Source organism: Rhinatrema bivittatum, chromosome 1, assembly GCF_901001135.1.
Source record: "Rhinatrema bivittatum chromosome 1, aRhiBiv1.1, whole genome shotgun sequence".
NCBI classification, from domain to species: domain Eukaryota; kingdom Metazoa; phylum Chordata; class Amphibia; order Gymnophiona; family Rhinatrematidae; genus Rhinatrema; species Rhinatrema bivittatum.
The window spans coordinates 815,209,400-815,230,399 of NC_042615.1; the positions used below are offsets into that span (position 1 = coordinate 815,209,400).

General features: G+C 47.8%; 1 protein-coding gene across 1 annotated transcript in view; it reads left to right on the forward strand.

Moving 5' to 3' along the window:
- Positions 1–8,378, forward strand: part of IL11RA (interleukin 11 receptor subunit alpha) — a 183,163-nt gene extending 174,785 nt beyond the window's left edge. Inside the window, exon 12 of the mRNA XM_029581487.1 lies at positions 3–8,378. Within this exon, the coding sequence (XP_029437347.1) occupies positions 3–148 (146 nt within the window). The 3' untranslated portion in view covers positions 149–8,378. The remainder of the gene's footprint in view (positions 1–2) is intronic.
- The last annotated feature ends 12,622 nt before the right edge of the window (positions 8,379–21,000 follow it).

The following is a 21,000-nucleotide window of genomic DNA, read 5'->3' on the forward strand; positions in this document are numbered from 1 at the left end:
AGAATCTAGGAACTGTCGTTGGAACTCTGCTCCCTGCTCCTGCCCCTCTTGTAACACCCCCATCGATGGAGAATTGCTAATCACGGGGAGAATGAAGGCCGCGTGTGGCAGGGCTGTGAGGAACTGCGCTGAGAGGAGTCCTATCTGACACTCAGAAAAACTCACGGTCTTCCTAACTTGGAACGGGATGGAGGAAGGAGGAGACTACAGCGATGGCAGCTGACGAGCCATTCCACTTGCTGCAATTTTAGTGGTTTGCTTGATTAATGCCTTACGTCTGTGGTCACCCGGGGACTGGGTAAGAAGCCCACGAGAAGATAAAGAGGATGTTTGATCTGGTTGCTATCTGGCAGTATCAGATGCCCTCTTTGGCAGTCTGTAATGCATGCTAAATGCTCAGATATACAGTATCCCATGAGTTAAAGCAATATAGCCAATTCCTCATGAGCAACAATAAGGCAGCTACAGCAAAATGTGCGATACAGGCAGATTATATAATAGAATACCTTTGAGATAGTGAAATGCAGGTACAGTAGCAAGGCAGTACTTTGTGCGCTATGGTGAGACATCCAGTGCCTTGTGAAACCTAGGAAGATCTCCTCAGTAAAGACTGGCTGTAATCATAGCACCAGAGGGTGGTGGGCACCCTACATCTCTTTGGGCATTAAGCTATACTATGCTGCTGCGTCAGCAACACAAAAAAAGGCTCAGGGTGTACTACTTCAGGGGCTAAGTCAAACCTAGATGACAGATGCAATGCAATGAAGAATTGGCCAAGCTTAGACCCTGTTTTGGGAAAATAGGGTCACATGCCTGTGTCAAGCATTGAGACTAGAAGGTTCTATTCTTTGGGTTGATGGAGGGAAGGGAGGGGCTCACCGGACATAACTCTGGTTTGAATGAGGTGCACTGTTCATAATGAGGTGGGATTGGCCGGGGCAGGGGGGGGGGGGACTCGTATAAGAGCATAAGACAAGCCATACTGGGTGAGACTGAAGGTCCATCAAGCCCAGTATCCTGTTTCCAACAGCAACCAATCCAAGTCACAAGTACCTGGCAAGTACCCAAACATTAAATAGATCCCAAGCTAATAATAGCAGTTTAAGGTCTTCTTCTACAGGAAATTATCCAAACCTATGTTTTGGGCTTGACTGTGTAAGAATCACACTTTGCTGGAAAGAGCGCCGTGTCTGCCGAGTCATGGGCATGACCACAATGAACAATGTTTGTAAGCTGCTATCATTCCAGCATTGCTAGAGCTTTTCTTTCTGCAGGGCAGCCGTGTCCCATATCTGTTACGCTGCCATGCTATCACCATGCCATTACATAAGGCTGTAGCAGAGGCTAAAGTGTGCCAAAGCCCAAAGGAAAACTGGACTTCATGGCACCAAATCCGTGGCATGACCGCAGTAATCCAACGTGGCAACCGGGCTTCAGTGCACCAAGTGTAGAGCGCGACACAGTAATTGCACAGAAAAGCCAGACTTCCGTGTCACAGATCCAAAGCATGGTCACGGGAAAGCAAGACCCAAACCCAGAGGGTGGCTGCGGTAATCCCAGAAGAGAACGAGATTCAGTGCACCAAACCCAACGTAACCCCCCCCCAGGGGTGAAGCAGATGTACTGCATCCAAACCCAGAGTGTGACCCCTCAGCACAGCAGATTCAGAGAGTGGCTGTAGTATTAGTCCCAGAAAAGAATCCGATTCAGCTCAGTGTGGCCGCAGTAATCTCAAAGGAAAACGATACATCGGCAGAGTGCAACTGCAGTAATCCCACTGGAAAACCAAGACGTTGTTCCCCCGGAGCCACGGACTTCAGTGCACCAAATCCCACCGACTGGTGCCACTGTTTCATGACTAGATAGGTGGTAGCGTATTGCCAGAACGTGGCACAGTACCACAGCATTGCCAGAACTAGATATGTCCTGTAGAGGGCCGTACCAAAGCAGCTATTATCCTGGAACTGGTTAGAGGCAGTTTTCCCGAGAGCTTCACACAGGTATGAAGTGTTTTACCTATGTTAATCGGCCGCCTGACGATTGGCTTCCTTCCATGCAGCCAGAACATTTGTGTGCATGTCGTCACCGAGAAGAGGCGTGCCAGGGGGACTATTTCAGCCAGGAGAGGAAAGGTACATGCGTGCTAAAGGCGTTTCCAAATATTTTTGCATAGATTTTCCAGCACAAAATCTACCCCACAGAAAAAGCAGGTGCAAGTGACCATTGCATACTGTGACCCCGTGGCAGTTTTCATAGGAAAAGTGTGTGCATCCCTTCCCTTTCAAAATTGATGCAAATTCTGGGGGTAAAACAAAAACCCGCGGGGACTTTGTCTCAATGCAGATAATTTTTGAAAATTGCTCCCCTAATATTCTTAATTTGGATAGTCGAGCTCTTTTGTACTTGCTGTTCTGTCCCAGTCCATGGCTTCTGTGTGCAGCCTTTTCCATGTGCTGGCAGTCTTTCACAATCCCCCAGCTTCTTTCAAACGGTGAAGGAGTCGATTAGTAGAAAACTCGTGTGTCAGACACGAAACCTCCTTAGGGGCCACTGCACTGTGAATCAGGTAAGTGAAATTATATTACAGCCTCCTCAAAATGGGGGTCACAGCCTCAGCTAGACAGCTCAAAAGCTGTAGACGTCCCTGTGCCAACATGAAAATGCCTTTTTACAAGTTAGACCGCTCCCTTTCTCAACCCTCTGCAATATCCCAGACCCCTTTCTTCCCTATACTATTCACTTGATTTAGAGGCAAAAAAACTCTTTATCATTTAACACAATCAGAACTTTATGCCCCCCCTCTGGTAACACAATGACACTGACTCTACCCACACCTCCCCTTATACCCTTTGAGATGTCCAGATGACATTTAGCACTTATTTATTTATTTAGCATTTTTATATACCGATTTTCCAGTAACAGAATTACTAATCAAGTCGGTTTACATTTTAAACAATACATGACAGGAGGATGTCTTACAATACACTTGTGCAACTCATCATCGCAGCTGTGTGTATCGTCAGCACAACAAGCCCTTCACTGACAGTGTTGAAACCAAGAGTACCCCATTCACTTGGGGGTAGGTGGGTTTACGCTCAAGCAGATCTGCCCCCTAAAGTTTGTGTCATGGCTGCAAGGGCTCCTTCTATAATAAATCAGAGAATTTTTCGGACTTTGTTCCCACCTATTTGGGCTGTAGACGTGTCTCACCGAGTTATCTGCAAGAGACGCAAACCAGTCTCGTTTTCCAGATAACCAAAATATGCAAATATAACCTCATGAATATCAGAGCTGCCTGCTAGGACTGGAGTTGGACAGCAGCCCATAGTGACTGGAAAAGAATTCATCTGTTTTTTTTGGGTTTTTTTTTCATTTGGGCATCACAATTATTAGGCTCTGTTCTGTGACGGGCAATAAATAAAGGCTGAAGTGGCATGCATAGGGTGGAAAACATTTTATCTTCCTTGCTGAGTGACACCAGACACTACTCCATGCAAGTCTCGAGTATGGAGGAGCAGGACCTGGCTTCCAAGCTTGGGCACTGAGATGTGAAAAAAGCTCTTGGCACTGTAGAGAACCAGCCCTGGAAACCTCAGTATCTCTCTCTTCCAAGAAAACCCAAGTATTCTGGCCCTCCAACGCTTATGCTTTTTTTTTTCTCAGATAAGAACAGTTTTGAATCCAGAAAGGGAATTTATCTTTATCTGCTGTTATTCTGCCCCATCTGCCCCTTTTCCTTTCCTGCTGTAATTCCGGAGGCCCTACTTGATCTCTAGCTATGCTCTTGCTTCTCCCATGGCCAAGGATCCCCACACTATCTGCCCCCCATCAACTCCCATATCACATTAGCCCACCAAAAATCAAATTAGTGAAAAGAAAAGCAACAGAGTAGTTGGATAGAGATGACACCTAGGACTAATGAATGTTTAAAAGGTGAGAGCTTTCAAGAATAATCACTTTTGTTTGCAGTACATTTACTTTTGGTGCTATAATGTTATTGCACTCTCCTTCAGTTGCAGGAGAAGAAATCATGACCAGTGTGGACAGATGGGTACTCTAGCATCTCCCAGGCAAACAGGATCTCGGGGATCTGTACAGATTACAGGTGCCCTACCTGTAGAAAAGCTTCTAGAGAGAAGAAAGAAATTGGGCCCTTTACAGGCTCTCATTCCTGTTAGTGAGATCAACATAAGAATTGCCCAAAGAAAATGTAGGCCAAACCATCTTCTTCTGCCAAAATGTCTACCCTATTTCCATAAATGTTGCACGTGAGTTTTCCAAACTCCCTAGATAGATCTCTTCTTCAGATGTGATCCTCTTAGAGAGGGTTAAGGAACAATGTTGTGGTTTCAGTACAAGTACACATGTTCAACATGGAGCCAAGATCTGAGAAGGAAGGGTGGTATGGTGGCAGTTTTGGGGCTTCTCCAGGGAGCTGACGAGGTCAGTCCTCGGCACCTGCACATTTTTTTTTTCGTCCCCTCTCTTCCTTACATCATTTCCTGTCTTAGACTTCAATATTGTCAGCATTTTATTACCATCCGAACTAAGTCCACTAACACTGCAGCTGAAGTTTGCATTTCTCCAACTATCCTGACGTAATCTATCTGTTAATTAGGACTGGTGATTGGTTTGGCTCTCCTGCAGCTGCTAATTTTAAGTTTCAACATTTTGATCTTTCAGTCTAAAACTTCACTAGTCTTGGTCGGGGGCGGAGCAAGATGGCTGCCCGAGCTCAGGCAGAGGGCGTTGACCTCTCTCCGTGTCTCTGTCTTGTTTCCTGAACTTGGCTGCTAAGAAAAAAGGAAAGGTGAGGACTTTCCCTGCCAAGTCTACTCACCTTCCTGGTCAGCAATCTGTCACCTCCTTTATATCTGGCATGCCCGGTTGTTCCGAGGAGATCCCCGTTACAGTCGCTACTGAGGGAGCAGTGCTTCTGCCAGGGGAGGAGATTTCCCTTAGACCTTGGGAGCAGGATCTACCACCGGGTTCAGCGGTCTAGCATCTCCAAGAAAGTGTCGCTCCTTGCACCCGTGCGGAAGGGGGCCGAGGAGTTTGCTGTGCTGCTTTTGAGAATGATGCTCCTTCAAGTCAATGTAAACTGACCTGGCGAAAAGGAGCAAAGTCTGCCGGAGGTAATGAGAAAGTATTTAGTCGAAAGCTGCAGGTATCACCCACATCTTGTTTTTTGTCCTTTAACTTTATGTATCAGAGTGGACTACTTTTGCACAGTCTTGAAATAGTGGATATAATTTATCACAAATTCTGCAGGGGGGGGGGGTTGGAGGTCAGGCTGGTGCTGAAAGTACTGCAGGACCTTGCCCACTGTTTAAACTTAGCCCTTGGGAGCAGAAGTCCCGTTGCACTTTGCGCCCCCACTTTTGGCCAGCCCGTGCATCTGAAGTCTCTTCAGAGCTGGAGTTCAAACTTACCCTGTCACTAGGGAAGTGTTGAAAGAACTGAAACATTACCAAAACCATCCCAAAGTTTAAAAAAAAAAAATCTTTATTTTTCTTCCCATTGCCCCTATCTTCTCTTGATCTCTCAGTCTTCCATTTCCCACCTTCCTTTCCTTTTTCTTGTATGTTTCCTGCCACCGTCTCCTTTGATCGTTTCATCTTGTCTTTTCTCTCTGTCCTTCCCTAGGCATGCGTGTTTTGTGTGGTCTCGGACCTTCCTTGTCATGTTGCACCGTCTTAGCCCCTTTGCCACACCAGGCTTGGCCACCTCAGTGATGCGGCGCGTGACCACCACCACCATCATCTGCTCCCAAGTTTCAAATCAGATCCAGATGCCATGCGATCCAGGGAAACTTGAAACAATGACTTTTTAGTATGTTTTCTGGCCCGAAAGCGAGGGAAGAAAAAAAATTCCAGGAAATAACAGTAGGCGTTCATTAAGAAGTGGGCCAGGGCCAGAGTTTTGGCAGCTCCAGTTCATTGGAAACAGGCCCTGCTACTCTTGGGGGGTTTTTTCAGCTCCTCTTTCAGAGCATTCGGGGGGGTTCCTCTGCCTGAGAACCTGCTTCGCCTGTTCTGTGTGACCTTGCTGAAGGTGCTCATGCAAGCACCAACGTGACCATATTATTAGTTAGTTCAGGGCTTCCCAAACCTGCCCTGGGGACCCCATGCACTGCTTTGCGTGTTTGCAAATCTATCCCACGCACATTCATTCTGGATATCCTGAAAACCCGACTGCTTGGAGGTGCCCCTAGGACTGGGTTGTGCAGCACTGTACTATGTATTTGTCAGCTGACTGCATCAGGGTCGCCGGATGATTCCAGGCTGAGCCAGCCCTAGTTTTCCTTCCGTTGCATGCTGGAGATCTCCTGATTCCCCTAAGCCATAAAGAACTTCATCTCTACGCATGCATGCAATGGAGCTGGTCAAAACCATGACGTGGAGCACCTCCGTAGTCTACGCTCGGCAGGTGTTATAACTTCCACCTCGAGGCATTGTGGGAGATATGGTCATGTAGCTTTGCCAAAGGATAGATGATTGTCCGTGCTTTCTTCTCTAAATATATTTCTGCCCATTTAACCCTCCCTTCTACTATGGATTCACTATAACATTTTTCATTTTTAAAATAAAAATAGAACTACGCTCCCTTCAAAAAGGAGCACACTTGTGCAGAATAGATGACATTATGTGAATGTGTAAAAAACATTTTTTTTTAAATCCCATGCCAATGTATTTGCCTACAGTCTACAGTCTGTTCTGGTAATTACCATTCATGCGAGGAGAATAACTTTCAAACGCCTGGGCGTAGGCCCATACTGTACATGCATGTATATGGGTGCATGAAAATGCACGTGTACAATTTATGCAGGTTATAAAATACTGTAAATGTACCCAGCAACATGCGCATGCATATTAAAAAAAACATACAGTATTGCACTTATTCAGATAAGTTCCAGTTGAGCTGGCTGAGTAGCAGCAAACCCACTATTTATCCCGATCAATCTTAAAATGCCACTTACTCGGCTAAGTCTGATAGCCAAATAAGTCTAGAAAGCGCAGCTGAGTCAGATTAGAAAGGTTCCTTGCTATAACTGAAATCCACTGCTTGATCTTGACCTCTCCTTGTGCCTTTTGGCATCTCCTTTTGCTATTTCCACTGGGTAAGCATTAGATTAGTAGCTCTTCTCCTTCTCTCTCCGCCTAAGCACGGCACTGAATAGATATCCATGAATTCTGCTGTGTGCCAGATGGGCAACTGCATCTCTTAAACTGAGGGCTACAGTGGGCGACTGCAGCGGTTCCGAAAAGCACAGAGCAACCTCCAGCCGCGAGACAAAACAAAAATTCCTTCCTAACAAAAATCCTCCCAGGCCCCGTCCTGCAAAAGGAACCAGATGCCCAGAGGCTTTCTAAGACTCGGGCAGCCTCTCTCCTGCAAAGGAAGAACAGATGGAAATCTTCAAAAAAAAAAAAAAAAAATCACAAAAGAGAGAAACCGCTCACCAGGTACGGGGGGTGTGAACTAGCAGCAAATCTCTCCTAACCCTAAACCTTATTCTGCCACATTGCCCCAGTGACTTTCCATGTATACTATGTCACACAGGAGAGAGATTTCAGGCCCATCCTGGATTTCTCTTGGCCCCCTCATCCCGGTGCAGCGCTAATTTCAGCTGTTAAAAAACGGGGACTGTGAATATCACCGTACACTGGGAATGTAAGTTCAAAACCAGGACCTGCCAAAAACAATTCCCCCTCCCGGACCTGGGTAACTTGGCAGCTCTGTAATGTGTGCGCATTCATGATGGCTCAGCAGTGGGGGCGGGCTTAGGTATTTTCACTGAAGTCAGTGTGACCCCCCCCCCCACCGGCCGGCTGCTTTTGTCTTGGAATGGGAAAACATTGACCTCCAGAAGTCCCGCTGGCCCACAGCGGAGCCTCTTGTGAATCTGCATTGCCGTCGGCGGAGAAGGTCGCACTTGCCCGCTGTAGAACTGAAGGGGAATGGAACGTTCCACTGCGTGCATGGGAAACGCAGAGTCCTGCGAGCAAATCCCACCGTCCCGCCAAAGCCACCGCATTCTTCAGGTGGGGAATGACCCACGGTCAGCAGTCAACGGAGTGCGCGGTGCGGGCACGGCAGCTCAGTCAGCATGTACGGTGTTATGTGCGTGTTCCAGTAAGGTGAATCACCAAAATAAGGGAAAGAAATACCATACCATATAAAGAAATAATGAAATAATTCATGAAAATAGTTTACAAACAATTTGCAATGATTTTATTTGACAAAAGTAGCTAAATATAATACTATTATTATTATAAATATCCTATCATTACATCGCTGGAAGTGTCATCCCACTGGACCCGATTTAAAAAAAAAAAAAAGGTGAAGTCTTCTCAATTCTTTCTTCTTCTATAAAAGTCCAGGAACAGGAACGTCAGACATAACGAGGGTTGTTATACATTTGTCTGCTTTTTTATATCAGCTTTGGACTTTGTCTTTTGAAGCATTTACGGTGACGAATCTACTAAATTGAGAAGATTCTAGTGTAGTGGACACTACCCCATTTCTCTGTATTTCCTGACATTCTCCAGTATTCATGCTTGTATTCCTGTTATTTGTTGGTTTTGTATGGGGGTGCAGGGTGCTATGAATGATGACGGATATTGTGAGGGTTATGGCCTATTTTTAAATTGGGTACGTTGGGATGAGACGTCCAGCGATGTAGGAATAAGAGAACAGTCATTTTTTGCCCTGAGCTTGCATCTTCACCTGTTCTTTATTGGAAGTCCCCAGAAGTTTGTTCAGGGGGATTTCTTGTCATTTACTTGTCCCTGAAACCTATAAATGATAATAGTTCATTTCCCGAGCGTCGGCCATATTCCCTTCCCGCCTCACCTGGCAGACGCCGTCCCCTGAAATGTAAGCTATCATTGGCAATTCCACAGCCCGTTCCAAATTCTGCTTTCCCTCGAGTAAGTTTGCTAATGTGTTCCACCTTCATGCGGAGGAAATTCCTCCTGAGAATCCTCGCAAACCTATCTGAAGGGAAAGAGAAATGTGTGCTGTAGTGCGGCTCTCTAACTTCCCGTTGACCTCAGTATGCCAGGCCTGGGGTGTGCCAAGGGAAGCCTGAAGGCTCGCACCGTTTCCTGCCTCTCTGTAAATATGTCATTGTCCTGAGGATCCCCTCCCCCCAGTCCTGTACTCTTATGTATATAAAATATATTTTGTTTATAATAAGCTATGTAGTATTTTGTAACAGCAGCTATCGAAGTTACATTTATGAATAAAGCGAATAAAGCTTAAGGTTTTTTCTGGTTTTGTGTGCTTGCTCAACTACTTGCACCTACAACTGTGCTCTGCTCTTAGTGCTGTGTACAAAAAAACAAAACATTTATCTGTACACTTCCGTATGCAACATAGGGCTTAGACAGAGGATGAGTGAAGGCAAGGAGGTTAAGTGACTTACTCAAGGTCATACAGAGAAGCGATGGAGACGCAAAGTAGGGATGCAGTTGACTCCATTATGTAGGGGTTGATTCATGCATTATGAGGTCAGGTTATGGTGAAAAGCTATTTGGGCAGTTCAAGTAAAATATAAAACGGAATTTAGGCTGAATAACAGTGGTTATAATGTGCATATAATGAGGCATTTGGGACCCACCCAGCTGTGAGCCAGATAACATATTATCAGCCTCATTTTAATATGCATGACCCTCATTACTCTTTTTTTCCCAATATGGGAAGTCATTTGCGTGGTGGTGGTCCTGTATAGAACAAAGTGGGGAAAGCACACGGAGCATGCTCAGGCTGTTACGGTGGCATGAACTAAGGGCAAGAAGCCAAAAAGCCGACTGCCCAAACTTCAGTCACCTTAAGTGCCTACTCCAACACTTATTCACCATGGCCCCATCGGACTCAAAACACGAGTATTACATGACAGACCTAACCCTCAGTGACTTAGGAAGGTTAAAAGGCATGAGATGCTGCAGTCTTCACAAGCAAAACATGCAGGTAAATTCACTCTCTGCCATCTGTGATTGATGACGAGCTATTCTGGAGGGCTAAGCACTCCTTTCTATGAATTTTCAGAAGCACCACTCCAGTTTTCCATTCAGAAGGTGGCCGGGACAGCTCAGAAACACTTAAACCAGGGGAAAGTAGCATTAGACGAGTGGGAGCATGGTGAAATGGCGCTATCTGCTCCCACTCGGCACGTCATGGGGTCCCTTCAACAAAGAAGAGCCTGGAAAAGTAGAACGTAAAGCACCATCACCACAAATGTTTTTCTTTTAATAGAAATCCTTTCATCAGCTGGGCCATAATGCACACCGGTCACACCAACCAGAAAGCTTTTACTTAAAGCACCGAGATACGCAAACTCTTTTCTCTGCGGTGGGGCCTTTTCAATCTTCAGCTTTTCTTGGAGGAGCCAACATGCAATGATTACAATCGATAGCCCCGATTCCACCGAAACCCTTTTGTGCCTTTTCTTCTGCTCAGCGCAAGGGGTACTGGAAGTGGTGAGCTATGTAGGCGAGCATGGGCTCCAGAAAGTGAAAACAGACTGACTGATGTCAGTTGTGTTTCCTGTCACCGTCTGGGAGGAGCCAGAAGCCAAATAACGTAGAACAGTAATCACTTTTATAAGCAGATGGTGGGGGGGTTAATCCCGTCCTGGTTATAGGGTTCTTAGTAGTCCATGGTGGACCAGGGATGAAACATCTACCTCTTAAGGCTGACCAGACCTGTCTGTGGAGGGGGAAAATCCTTCAGAATAAAATAAAGTAAGAACTGCTTTAAGGCAACCACTCATCTCCCACAGGTAAGTCCAGTCCTTGATAAATAGTTTAGCTCAGACCCACAGATTGTGGTTCCAACACAGGCCTGTTTTATTTACAGATAGGAATATTTACTATCCCAGACTGCAGGAAACTTCTCAGTAAATGCATATCCTGATGCTTTGAGACAGTTTTGTAGCAGAAACAACACCCATTGCTCCAACAGGGCATTACTTTCTGGGTAACGCTGCCAGCTAAAAGTTCAGAGTCTGCCAGGGTAACTCGCTATAGACTGAATTCCTGCCTCCATGAGCTGACTGCATGACATCTCAGCTAAGGTTTCCTGACTCCCAGTAAGGCAAAGATATGTACGCAAGGTCCTCAGACCTGAATGGAAATTCTGCAGGATGTACTGCATTGGGTCTACTAGGGGCAATGAGTAAATCCAGCCTAGGGGTCTGGTAGGTTTCAGGAATTTTTCCTGATGGTTCAGTAATTTGCCTGGTGAGATATTTGCTCTTTAGCTTCCCTCCTGCATTTAGATCTTGAACCCTTAATATAGGAGATTTGCAAAATTGGACAAGATTCCTGGTTACTTAGGCGCATAGGGATGCTTAAAATGAATATCTGACCCAGGCTTATTTATCTGTTCCAACATTACCCATTGATCCGGCAAAAACAATTTTTGTAATAATGTGTATATATATCAAGGTTCATCTGGCAAGACAGACCTCCCAGAGTAAAGTTAAGCACCTTATGGTGCACCAAAAACCGATGGTGGGATGCCGTTGCCCAATTTGTTAGGGTACTACTGGGCTTCAACTCTATCATGCCTAGTCTCACTAGAGGCGGGAATAGCGGGCACGGTGGACTTGGCAATCTTGCCACGTATGCCTGCCATCTTGCTACAAGTATGGAGGCTTTCACGAGCTTGTCCAATAAGAGCGTGCACGGTGAAAGTTTGGAGAGGGACGTGTAAGAACTAGGGACGGATACAGCTGCTCATGCACCGCTGGTGGTGTTAAGGGGTAGCCCGTCTCTTTCTATAGCCACCTTTCATGCAGATTTGATGAGCTGTTGGGGCAGCTGTGGGAGGAAGAAGGGTGGATTCTCTTTTTGGAGATTTGCAGGACGAGTTTGACCTAGAAGATGGATATGGGCCCAACTGACGAAATCTGAAGGGGCAATGTGGGCGAGGAGAATGCCTTCACGGCTGGAGCAGGCGCTTAAATGTTATCAGGCCCCAGCAAGGGGGATCATCTCCCACTAATAATGGAGCGATCACGTTAACTCGTAAAGAGCAGGAGACCAATGTGGCTTTACTTGTCCGGGGGAAGGTTGAATTGGGGCTGCGCTTGATGGACGGAGATTGCACAAAATCTCGATCTGAAGAAGCAGAACTGAGTTAATGTGGAAACCAGTGAGACGAACCTATGTCCTTCATGGTTTGTGGGATTCTCCTCAGGGCCGGGGTGGGGAGGAAGGGCCTCACCTTCACGTTTGGTGGATGCGCCGCATGGTGCAGGATTTCTGGAAATGGGTAGAGGTGAAAATTGCAGATGTCTTGGGCTGTCCAGTGTACCTCACTCCAGCACTGTGCCTTCTTGGATTTTGGGCTGACACGTCCTTGGCTAGTAAAATTGAGCGTCGGCTGTCAAACCCGCTGCCAACTGCCGCTTCTGTCAAAAAGGAGGTGCTAGGGACTTGCTAGTGTCCCTAGCGCCTCCTTTTACCACTGGCCCTAATTTGCATATCTACATTTACTGAATCGCGTGCCCAGGAGAGTGGCCTGGGCACACGTCGGGAGAGCGGGCGCTCGCCGGCTGTCCTGCGCGTCTTACTGTATTGGCCCGATTGAGGGGGGAGGACGGAAAGAGGGGATAAATGTCTGGACTGGTGGAGGGGAAGGACGGGCCACAGTGACACCTGTTGCCTGGGACACTCTGCTGTTTGACAGTGTCCCCTGTTCAGCTCCTTCCAAGTTCCTGACTATCTACATCCTTTCCCCTACATCTGTCCCCCTCTCATTTGTCTGTCTCCTCTCAGGTACATCTCCTCTCCTGTTCCCCTTAAATTAATCTCCATCACTCCCTAGCACCCACATCCTCTCTAAACAGGATGCATGCAGAGAGGAGTCGGGGCTGAACTAGGACCACAGGTTTCAACCTGAGTCTGCCTATCCCCACACTGGCAAGGCTGCTGCTGGGTGAAGGTAATGAGGCAGGGTGAGCTCTTCTCCCAGTTACAGCCCCAGGGAGCGGGTCCCAGCCAAGCCACGAGACCTGGGACTGCAATCAAAAGGTGGGGAGGGAAAAGATAGTGCTGGATAGGGGGGGATTGTCTGTGCACACAGGGGCAATAAGTAAAGGAGCTTCCTTCCCCAGAGAGCTTACAGTCTATGTGGGAAGAAGTGGAAGTAGTGCAATGGGGGGAGAGGACAAATGAAGCCGACTGGAGCACCTTTCTGATGTTTATGGATGCGACCTGAGAATTTACCGCCAGAGATAAAAGTTACTGCTAGGGAAGGAAACATTAGGCTCATTCATGCTGGCACTGGCATTACAGATTTAGGAACGTCATTGGTGAACATCACCCTAACCTTAATTTATCTCCACTGTGCAGTAACACTGTGTGTTTAAAAATTATTAAATACACTGAGCAGATGTGATCCAATCTCTGCAAGTGCCATTCTGTGCAAACTTCAGTGTGTCCCTTTATCTCCCTGTGTCTCAGTTCTAATCCCAGCTCTGTCACTGCCTCTCTGTGTGACCTCAGGATCAGTCCCTTTATCTCCCTGTGCCTCAGTTCTAATCCCAGCTCTGTCACTGACTCTCTGTGTGACCTCGGGATCAGTCCCTTTATCTCCCTGTGCCTCAGTTCTAATCCCAGCTCTGTCACTGCCTCTCTGTGTGACCTCAGGATCAGTCCCTTTATCTCCCTGTGCCTCAGTTCTAATCCCAGCTCTGTCACTGCCTCTCTGTGTGACCTCAGGATCAGTCCCTTTATCTCCCTGTGCCTCAGTTCTAATCCCAGCTCTGTCACTGCCTCTCTGTGTGACCTCAGGATCAGTCCCTTTATCTCCCTGTGCCTCAGTTCTAATCCCAGCTCTGTCACTGACTCTGTGTGACCTCAGGATCAGTCCTTTTATCTCCCTGTGCCTCAGTTCTAATCCCAGCTTTGTCACTGACTCTCTGTTTGACCTCAGGATCAGTCCCTTTATCTCCCTGTGCCTCAGTTCTAATCCCAGCTCTGTCACTGCCTCTCTGTGTGACCTCGGGATCAGTCCCTTTATCTCTCTGTGCCTCAGTTCTAATCCCAGCTCTGTCACTGACTCTCTGTGTGACCTCGGGATCTGCCCCTTTATCTCCCTGTGCCTCAGTTCTAATCCCAGCTCTGTCACTGCCTCTCTGTGTGACCTCGGGATCAGTCCCTTTATCTCCCTGTGCCTCAGTTCTAATCCCAGCTCAGCCACTGACTCTGGGTGACCTTCAATGAGTCACTAATACCTTGTGCCTCTTTCTACCTAACTCTAACTGGACAATATGACTGCCACTGCTCCTCATGCCCCAGTCAAGAAGAAGCTTTAGTGAAGTTTAGACCACAAATGCATGGTCATAGATGGCTGCACATATGTTTCTGAAGTACTGATTTGTAAAGGACATTGGAATGAAATGTATTCTGTAAATACAATTATTATAAAAGGTCAGTTAGCCTGTTCCTTTACTGTGCACTATGGCCTAGTAAACTCATAGAAAAGTATCTACCATGAAAAGCAGTTACTGTGTAGGAAGGGGGTGTGTGTCTGGAACAAAACAGCAGTGACTCCGTAGGACACGGGTGAGTGTTTCTGCAGCTCATCTGTTATGAGATAGAACTTCAGGCCAAGAAAAAGTCACCCCTAACTACCAGAAGTCTGTAAAGAGTCCTCATTGGTACAGTCAGCAGCGCCATCTAGTGTGCAGGACTAAGAGCACCTCAACAAGGCTCCAGCACCTCCTGGCGTCAATGTTTAACTCCAACCTTTGCGTGACTAGTTAAAAGGATTTATAATTCATTCAAACAAGCAAGCCTAAATTGGTGAAGCAAAAGAAAAATCACACGTGCCACCGAGGCCTCCACAAACCACTGTAACATATTAACATTATTTCCTAATTTCACTGCAAACTGCCTTAGCAGGCCAAGCTTGAAGCTGTTACATTCCAGAATGCTCTGGCTTTAAACATGGAAACTCATCATTTGAGGGTAGGGAAAATATTAGGTAAAGAGCACCTCAGCCTAAAGTTGAAAGAAGTTCAAAGAAAACTAGCAGGTGTAGTTGAGTAGAGACGGTACCTTACCTTTCTCACAGGACAAGCAGGATGGTAGTCCTCACATATGGGTGACATCACAGGATGGAGCCCAATCACGGAACACTTTTGTCAAAGTTTCTAGAACTTTGACTGGGACCTACTGGGCATGCCCAGCAATGCATTGACCCTGCATCCAGCAAGGTCCCCCTTCAGTCTCTTTTTTTCCGCTCAGCAGTAGCCACGTGGGTTAAGGAGCTCTCTTGAGATTCCTGACAGGAATTTTCCTCACGGAACTTCTTTAAAAATTTTCAAAACATTCTACCCCATAGGGGTCCCCCTATTGATATCTGTACTCCACGGTCGAAAGGTAAGGCTTTACTCTCGTTTGCGGTCAATTCCCATCAAGTTTTCCTTCGGAGCCTATCGGCCATCAACCACACCGCGGCTAAATTTTTGTCAAAGCCATGGCGTCAGGCTTTTGTTGGTGCCCCAATTATCCTTGGACAATGTCCATCACAGACCCACATAGAGTTTGTGTATTATGCTTGGGGTCCGACCATGATACCCTAACCTGCACCAAATGTGCCCAAATGACACCGAAGGGTCATAAAGCCCGTTTAGAGAAGATGGAGTTTCTTTTTCATTCAAAACTCCCGACTCTATCGACTGCTTCGACTTCGTCTGAGCCAGTGCCATTGACCTCTCGCCAGCAACAACACACCAGTGCTGCCCGACTGGCTTCGAATACTCCTAAGGTGTCAACTTCTTCCTCCTTGCCTCAGGAGAAGGACCGAGGAGAACAACGTGAAAAGCATCGACACCGGCATCAGAAGGCACAGTCCGCCGAACCAGGCAAGCCCTTGGTATCGGCATCGTCAGAGCCACCAACAAAATCCCATCCAGAGAAGGCCCCATCCTCCTCTGCGACCGGGTCACCTTCATCGGTGCAGGGAGCCGCGATTCCACTTTCACCGGTGGACCCTCCGGCTACGCCAGTGCTGCCTCCTACTCCAGTGCCGGGATTCCACGCCCCAAGCTTCCGCGAGGAATTGGATTGGATGATCCAAGAGGCCATTGGTAAAGCACTGTAGGGCTTCCAGCCTCCATCGACGCTGATAACGGTGTCTGAGCCAGACACCAATCCGATTCCCATGGAGCTCGCACCGCTACTGGGTAGACTGGATTCGTTGCTCGGTGCCCTTCCACTGCTGGAACCGAGAACATCAGTCTCACTGCTTCTCCAAGTAAATGGGGCATGAATTTGAGAAGTGCTAGACAAATTACTCAAGCCTCTAGATGGTTGATGGATCTCTTCACCTCCATATTAGACCACCGGCCTTGTGCTGTGACTACCTACCAAACAGGAGGCATTAGATCCATCCCCCGGTCAAATGCTCTCAGTACAGCTACTACTGATGATTCTGGTTGACTTCCACTGGAAGAGGCAACCTCACAGAATAATCTTGACTCTGGGGATTCCACCAAACCAGCAAGGTTCTCTGTAAATGGCACATGTGCACTCTTGCCCAGAGAACTAAGTCTATTGCTGCCGCTATGAAACCCAGTATGGTAAAGCCATACTGACAGAACTTGAACTGTCCGCAACCTTCTGACTTGATCTTGCAATGTCCGAATCCACTGTTCTGGTAGATATACTCATCCAATGGGCATATTGAATCAAGCACCCAGGTACACTAAGTATTGAGATAGTTGCAGATTGCTCTTGGCCAGGCTGACAACCCAACCCAGCTCCTGCAACCACTGTATCACCCTCCAGGAAGCCACCTGGCTCCCCTCGAAGGACTGTGCATGGATCAGCCAATCATCCAAGTATGGGCTGGACCAGGATTGCTGTCTTCCAGCAAGCTGGGATCTCTCAAATCCCATTATACCTTTGTCATCTTCACAAACTGGTTCCCAAACAGTAGCTTTCCTCTGATTGGCAGTTTGGTTAAGTCGGGGTAGGAGAAGATATATCCAAGAGCAACCAAAGAAGCCTAAAGAAACCAGCTATCCCTCATGTAAACTAGCCTCAGCCTCTGTTTCCCAGGGAGGGTTGAAATTCCAGGCAGAACAAGCCTGTCAGTGGCATACCATGGGAAAAACATCCTCTTTTAGAGGATGTGCAGGCAGCATCTTACTTCTCTGGAGCAGCTCTCATACCAGCATTAAAATTTCGAGGAAACTTCCTGTAAGGGATAATACCCACCAGGGTTCTCTGCTCATACCTCCAGACCAAACCTAAACACTGGAGAGGTTTCTAGGACCAGAAACCATTCCCAGAGCTGTGCCCGAGATGCATAATCAATGCCAATGCCATTCTAAAAATAGGAAGCCAGACTTATGCTCCACTAGAACGGCGGATACCACCCAGGCCGAACAGCATCCACGGGCCAGTTAGAGGAGGCCTCTCACTCTCCTGCACACAGACATGGCCGCCGTTCCTGTCCATTCCAACCACCAGCAGGAAGTACAACATGGCTGACCTCATCTCGGAGCACTTTCTCCTGGCGAAACATACTGCCCAGTCTGTTTCGTCCTAACGGGGATTTCAGAAGAAAAGAAGTGGTGTCCCTTCTTACGGGCTAAAAACATTGCTGTCTGTAGTGGGAAGGTAGAGAGGGCAGGTCCAGCACAGCTCTCAATTCGGAGCATGGCTTAACTCACAACAGAAAGCAAGGACCACTACCTGCCACCTCTGCACATCCCTACCATGCACTTCGTGGAAGTCAGTGGGCAGACTGAAACACTAGGCCCGTCTGACAGAGCAGCTTCCCTGCCTGCCTGCCGGTGCGATTCCTCGGGACATTAGAATCTAGCGACTCTAAGGTGGGCCGCTGTTCTCGCCAGGCTCCTGCCCCTGCGGTGGGATGCAGCGGTGAGACTGACTCCACTGCTGCACGCACTCCAGAGGATCCTGGGGGAGCCTCATTCCTCTGAATAATGCTCAGCACCAGCAAGAAAGTCCCCCGGCAGGAGCTGCTCCCCGAACCCTCGATCCAGCACCGGCTGAAAACCCTCTCACCCGAGCCTGTCCCGGGCACTCCCCCCTACAGGTGGCAAAGCAATGTGACAAGGCCATAGCTAAAGCCAGAAGGACGCTGGGCTGCACAGAGAGAGGAATAACCAGTAAGGAAAAGGAGGTGGTGATGCCCTTGTACAGGTCCTTGGTGAGGCCTCACCTGGACTATTGTGTTCAGTTCTGGTGCCCGAATCTCAAAAGGGACAGAGTCAGGATGGAGGTGATCCAGAGAAGGGCGACCAAAATGGTGTGGGGTCTGTATCAGAAAACCTATGGGGAGAGACTGAAGGATCTAAATATGTAGGGGAGGAGAGGAGATGCAGGGGAGATATGATACAGACCGTCAGATACCTGAAAGGTTTTAATGATGCACAAATTTCAAACCTTTTCTGTCAGAAAGGAAACAGTAAAACTAGGGGTCACAAAATTAAACTCCGAGGAAAAGACTCAGACAGGGGCGGACTGGCCTGTCGGGGGATCGGGCATCCCGCGGTGGGCCGGTCGCTCCAGTCACGTGGTCCGCCGTGCACGGCCGTGATGGAGCCGTGCTCGGCAGACCACACGATGTGTCCTGGGCCGGCCTGGGCGGCGAATCCCCGGGCCGGTCTTCCTCGGGAATCCGCCGCTGGACTCAGAATCAGCATCAGGAAACATTTCTTCCCAGAGAAGGTTGGGGATGCCTGCAATGCCCTTCCGGAGGAGGTGGTGAAGAAGAAAACAGTCAACGAATTCAAAGGGGCGGGGGATAAACACTGTGGATCCCTAAAGGCTAGAGGACAGACTTGCAGAAAAGAGTGCATGGGGTTATCCTGCTCGGTGGTGGTTACTACCCTTAAAAGAAGGCAGAGGGATTGCAACTCTCACCCAATAGCCTTGATGCTTTTGAACTGCAACATTACTCCCTGCTTCGGCAGTGGGGGGGGGGGAATAAATAGAGGAATTGGATACAGATGACAACCACCATGGCCCTGATTTCTACGGTCTGGGGTACTGACATAAGGGAAAAAGCACAGGACGGCTTCTATGGTCAAGTCCCAAAGCAAAGAACAATCAAGCAGCACTTTCTGAATTATCAAGAAAGGTACCCAGTAAACATATTGCTAGCAGTAATTTGTTATGGTTTGATAATTGCTTGGTTTTGTTTGTATATATTACTACCCTTATCATAATGCTCGGGAGTAATTGCACGGAGTGGCAGTTACTAACATAAGCAGCTTGCTGGCCAGACTGGATGGACCATCTTGTCTTTTACTGCCGTCATTACTATGTTACTATATTTTACTTCTCATACCAACATGCAACATGGTACCTTGAGTCTTCTGCCTTCTTTTATTCTCCCTATCAGAAATTGCTCTATCACTTATGCACTGTTCATTCACTCTACGATGGGCACTGAGGTGATATATTGGGTTTACCTGCCCAGTACTGGCTGCCCTACCTAAGACACGAGGTTTGCACTCATAATCAGTGTTCCCTCTAAGCCTCGCACGTGTGCGCCCTCGCGCAGGGATGGGATCGGATCAGGCAGGGATAAACCAAACCCCTGCCCGATCCAATCAGTGACATCACACACCCCCCTACCCCCTCTTCCTGGAAGCAGGAATCACGTTTACCCGTACATCATCTCCTGCTGCCGCGGGGGCCGATCTCGTAGCTCTTACTGCGAGATTGGCCCCGCGGCAGCAGGAGCCGCCCCTCCCCATGGGCTGCCGCAGAGCCCTGTCCTGTGGCGGCTGAAGAGAGGAGGACGACACGGTGGCCACCAGCTGTGGGCATAAAATCTATAGACTTTTTTGAATTAAAGAAAGTCGTGCTCACAGGCTAATGAAACCAAAAAATGTTTGCTCACGCGCAACCCGACCAATGCTTAGAGGGAACATTGCTCGCGATGGGACTTGTTTACCTCTGTGGTTATGGAGAAGATATTGTGCAGGTCAGAGGAACCTGTCTGAAATAGCAGGATACATATTATGGAAACTGCTAGAGGCATCAGGAGCCCTGACACAGTTGCTGTGTGGTGCTCTTGACCACTGCTGTATGCAAAGCAGTTGAGTCTCTTAATGTTATGTTTACAGTTACAATACAATTTCTTTCTCAAACTCCCCCCCCCATACGCACTCTCATGAGAAGGAAGAATATGTGCGAAATGTCCCTACTGTAGCACATGCATGTCAAGGAGGCGCTAGGGGTGCGCAGGCGTCCCGAGCGCCTCCTTGACAAGGCGACCCCTGATTTGAACATTGCATGGCGCCCCCAGGAGAGGTGCCTGGGGGCCCGCGTTCCCCGCGTTTGTTTTGCATCGGCCCCCTGGTGTTTCCTGCCGGCTCTCTTCCCGAGGAGAGAATGCTGCAGAATATCTCCGTGCACTTCTCTCCCAGGATCATTTTACAATTCTCTCCCTCCTTTTATCCTGTGTGAGTACCTGACGGGCAGCACATGGCTGCTGCTCAGCCTTTGTTACCTTCCCCAGTGTCCAGCCTGAACCTGTTCACACCGCTTCTTTTATTGCTGATCATGTCCTCTCCTTTGCTCTTTACTTTCGCTGTTTCTGGAAAAAACCTGTTTTTTACATCCCCCCCCCACACACACACACACTGGCTTTCCTCCGGGCCCAGAATTCAAATCCTGTCCCCCCCGCACTGCATACTGAGACACTCTGGCTGCTCACTCAAAGCACAACATACTCCTGGAGGAATTCTGTGCAGAAAAACTTAAAATTCTGCAAACTTTATATTGGTCAAAATAACACAATTCACATGACAGTCTTTAAGAAATTATATTTTAAATTAATACAGAGAAAAAGTTATTACTTAGAGATGCATCTTTCCAAGAAGGTCAAACTGTAACTGCACAATTGTTCTTTGAATTTCTACAACCAGCTCTCGCCGACTTATTTATTTAAATTCATGCCGACAGAAACATGGCCACGTTGGGAACTGGAACGGCT